Source organism: Diospyros lotus, chromosome 7 (assembly GCF_014633365.1).
Source record: "Diospyros lotus cultivar Yz01 chromosome 7, ASM1463336v1, whole genome shotgun sequence".
Classification (NCBI taxonomy): Eukaryota; Viridiplantae; Streptophyta; class Magnoliopsida; order Ericales; family Ebenaceae; genus Diospyros; species Diospyros lotus.
This window is the reverse complement of record NC_068344.1, coordinates 34,427,657-34,431,762: the sequence shown is the minus strand read 5'-3', so window position 1 is coordinate 34,431,762 and position 4,106 is coordinate 34,427,657. Positions and strand designations below refer to the sequence as shown.

General features: G+C 43.6%; 1 protein-coding gene across 1 annotated transcript; it reads right to left on the bottom strand.

Moving 5' to 3' along the window:
- Positions 1 to 210: 210 nt before the first annotated feature.
- On the bottom strand, positions 211 to 2,145 carry LOC127805496 (protein SLENDER RICE1-LIKE 1-like). The gene has a single exon (XM_052342256.1). The coding sequence runs from the start codon at positions 1,931 to 1,933 to the stop codon at positions 347 to 349; it is 1,587 nt and encodes a 528-aa protein (XP_052198216.1). The 5' UTR covers positions 1,934 to 2,145; the 3' UTR covers positions 211 to 346.
- Positions 2,146 to 4,106: the final 1,961 nt, after the last annotated feature.

Here is a 4,106-nt window from a genome sequence, read left to right as displayed (position 1 = left end):
CTACACAACTTTTATACTAATCGCTAACTAACTTAAAAACTCCGATTAAAAATGATAAGCCAAACTGCCTCTGAGTAATATTCCTTTTTCCAGTTGACTTGAATGGTAAATGCCTTTTATAACCCAATTACTTCTGTAAGACCTTCTCTTGACTAAAAGCGGCATCTCATCTGTCATACTGTCAACAATACCCATTAAGGTACCGTTACGTTATTAGGAAAAGAATTCTCATATAAAATTACGAGACCCCTCGTATCATTGGACAGTAATAATAGGAATTTGGAATTAAATGGGAAAACGTGGGACCCAAAATACAAGCTCTACATCACATTGTTATTTTGGTTGATTAAGCCAATGGAAGGGGTCGGGTCGGGTCGGGGATGGCTTGCCAAGCCGAAGCCGAAATGAGAGGCCGGCTGTGCCACCCCAGCGTCAAGCACCCTTCTTTCTCCTCCACGCAGTATCCTTCCGCTGAGAACAGCGTCAACAGCATGCTGGCTTGCTTGAACGCATTGGATCCCAAGTGGAGCGGTCTAAACCCGGCTCCACCCAGCCGGGCCCTCCACTTGGCAAGTGGCTCGTGTCTCTCCACCCGAGCCAAGCCTTCACAGCACACCACGTTGCATATCTCTCGCTGAATGTACAATTCGGCTAGGGCTTTCTCCGGCTGAGCCGAGCAAGCCTCCAACGAGTCGAACATGGTTGAGTAGTAGAACAGCGCTTCTACGAACCGGTCCAGAAACTCGTTCTGGTTGTGGTTGGCTTCTTGCTCGATCACGGTCATGATCTTCGGGTTCAAGCTCCGGATCCACCCAAGAACCGTGCCAATTGGAGATCCGTGAGTTGGAGTCGAAACCAGTAGCTTATGGAGCTGCATGATGGAGTTTATGGCGACGACCTCGTTCTGGCTGACTTGTAGCATCCACGGCTTCACGTCCTCCAGCCTTGAAGCCGCGACCCCGCGAAAGGCGAATCGGACTTTGACGGAACGGGCTAATTCGGCTAATCTAAGTCCGATTTCACGGAGCGAATCTCGGCCGTCCGGCGAAGGCGGGCCAATGCCGGTTAAACGGAGCAATGGGGGCCCGCCGGGTCGTAGAGCCAAAGCTTGAATCAAAGCCGGCCATTGCAGGCCGTGCATCAAATTGAAGTCAATGACGTGGACAGAGTCATGGCCGTCGAATGCTTCTAAAATTGCTTGATTAGCCGTGAAGTGAGCGAATTTTAGGTAGGGGCAAGCCTCGTAGAAGTGATGGTACAGTATCTCGTTTTCGTAAGCCGACCCGATGGCGCTGGCCCCTTGTGGGGTGAAGAGCCGGCGGCTCAACGCGTCGATGAAGTAGCCCGCTACTTTGCCGATGCCACAGCCGGTGTTAACTCGGGTCAGTAAACCCTGCATCTCGTCAATCAGGAATCCAGCCACTGAGAATTCGCCACGCTGGACGAACTCTGCACACGACATCAATACGTGGACCAATTTGATGCTGGAATCTTCCTCCATCGCCGTCACGACCGTTAACTGCTGGGAAGCTTCTCGCTGCTGCTGCTGCTGCTGCTCAGCCGCATGCGGCTCCATCCACCCGCTATTACCTACCACCTGATCCAACGAGAGGTCCGAGAACTCGGGCAGACCGACATGGGCGGGTCCGGGCAAGGTTCCTAGTGGGTTGAACTCCGAGAGCAAGGAGTCGACCCAGGAGGCGAGGTCCGACGGGTTGTGGTGAACGGCGTCGTTTGCGAGCTGGGAAATCTCGGCAGGGGCGTTCACCATGACGGTCTCGAGGCGTTCGAGGCGCTGCGCGACCTGCCGGAGCTCTGAGGAACGAACCTTGTAGCCGGCGCCGGCGAGAAGACCGTCTATCTGATCCGGTGCTTTGCCGGCGCATGATGAGGAGCTGCCGCTGCTGCTGTTGGACGACTCGTATGGACCCATGATTGATGTATTCTCCGCCCCCCGATCAGCGGCGTAGCTGCGTTCCTTGGCGCGTTTCAGCTCGCATAACTGGGCTCTGCAGAGCAGGAAGAAGAAGAAGAAGAAGAAGAAGAAGAGACGAAGAAGTTAGAGAGCGGGCTTGTGAGGAGAGTGAGAAATAGGCGAAGTTGGGATTTGCTTTACAGAGAGAGAGAGAGAGAGAGAGGAGCAAAGTTAGGGTTTGAGGGGAGAGGTGACATGTATAAATTAATATTAATATACGACTGTGATACCGAAAATGATATGCTTAAATTAAAGTTTTGGTCATTTTCATTTTTAGTCCAATCCTTCAAAACTTGGAAATTCTCTTCTGACCCTCTGACGTTTGAACACTTTCACTTCATGCCTTCATTCCGTAAAAAGCATAAAATATATTCTGCATCTCTTAAATTCTTAACTATTCTTTCTGTTGCTATATATAACCACCGCCACCACCTCCCCTACCCCTTGCTCTAATTCTTGTTTAAGTTTTAAACACAGATTAGTTAGATCTTTTCAATTAAACACAGATTGCATTAACTATGCTTAAATTTTACTTTTCTTCTTATTACTATTACCACCCTTATGTTTGTATTGAAACCAAAGATTATTTATTGTTATTAGATTTACATTTACGTTATGCAAAATATTCATTTTTCATACAAAGGATCAGGGGCCTGGATGAAAAGCTTCTTATTTTTCCGGGGGAGAAATAGAAAAATAGAAAATGAAATAAGCGGCTGATGACGACATCCTAGCAAAGCATTCTCTCGCATCTGTTCACCAACGCTAATTACATCAAATCCAGATTTTCACACCAAAAAAATAAAAAGAAAAGAAATATTAATATATGTCACGCGTAGATTTCCGATTAAATTACGAAATTATCCTTAGTAAAGATTGATTGATTTAATGAATCATTTTTCTCTTAAATGTGGATCATTATAGTTAATTAAGCCTTTGTTTTGGGCACAAAAACCCAGATGACCCTTATCACATCAATCAAAGAACCCTTTTGGGTAAACTTTATTCTTTTTTCCCTCTGCTTTGAGAGAGAGAGAGAGAGAGAGAGAGGGACATTTGCCCTTTTTTAATACGTTATTTGACCATAGTTTTCACTCTTTCCCACATAGCACTTAAGACTTTCTGTCCAGACATTTCAAAAGATAGAATTTTTCCCCTCCAATAATTAGTTTTGATGACCTTAATCTTCTACCCACTTCGCTTAAATCTTAAATAATCATCATTATCATCCTTCACAAACTTTAGTCATGTGAAATGACATAGACACCTAGTTCCTATTTTTTATTAATTCATCATATCACATGTTACATTTATTAAATTTTTACTATAAAATTAACACACACATATTTATATATACACGATTTTGTTATACTATCCAATCAGACAAGATAACATTTACTCGATACAGATAAATCGAAAGAGAGAAAGGGCGTGGGTCCATTGAAGGTGGGACCCACACGTTTATTCTTGTTATCGTCAAACATGAATAATATATTATTATTTTTTGTATATATATATATATGAATTAATAAATTAGTGTCATAAACATTTCAATAGATCCTATATGGGCTATTCCTATAAAGGGTTAAGGAGTACAAATATTACAAATGAACTTAAAAACATAATCGACCAGTTTAAGTCCCTCCGTAGCTCGTTAGTGTGACATCTAAGCTAACTTATTTGAGGTAAAGTGAGGGTTCACTAACAATGGTGGTGCAATCTGAGTGGAATGATGGGAAGATCTTTCCCTTTTTCTCTTTCCATTTTTGTAATCTACCTACTAAGGGTTTCTCCACAGCAGCGTTGATGGGGCTGCCGAATGGTGACACATAATATTTCATCAACCCTGTCCCTGTCAATTAATGTACCAATCCCACATTAATCAAAGAAAACTAAACCTACTTGCCCACTTATTAATGAAGATCGATCAGAGTCTAATAGCATGGAAAATGAGGCAAAAGTTGATCACTCCCCCCACCCTATTTCCTGTCTAATCTTTCATCTATCAATTTTGAAAATTTATAAAGTTTGAATTTCGAAATATTACCTACTTGATCTAAGACTAATATGTAAGAAGGAGCCAGAGGGCATAATAAAGTCCAGTGTGCTAACTTGACTCATTAAAATTCTG

What these genes read in the sequence shown, in the direction of transcription:
- LOC127805496 (XM_052342256.1), bottom strand. Translation starts at nt 1,933, where the DNA reads ATGGGTCCATACGAGTCGTCCAACAGCAGCAGCGGCAGCTCCTCATCA.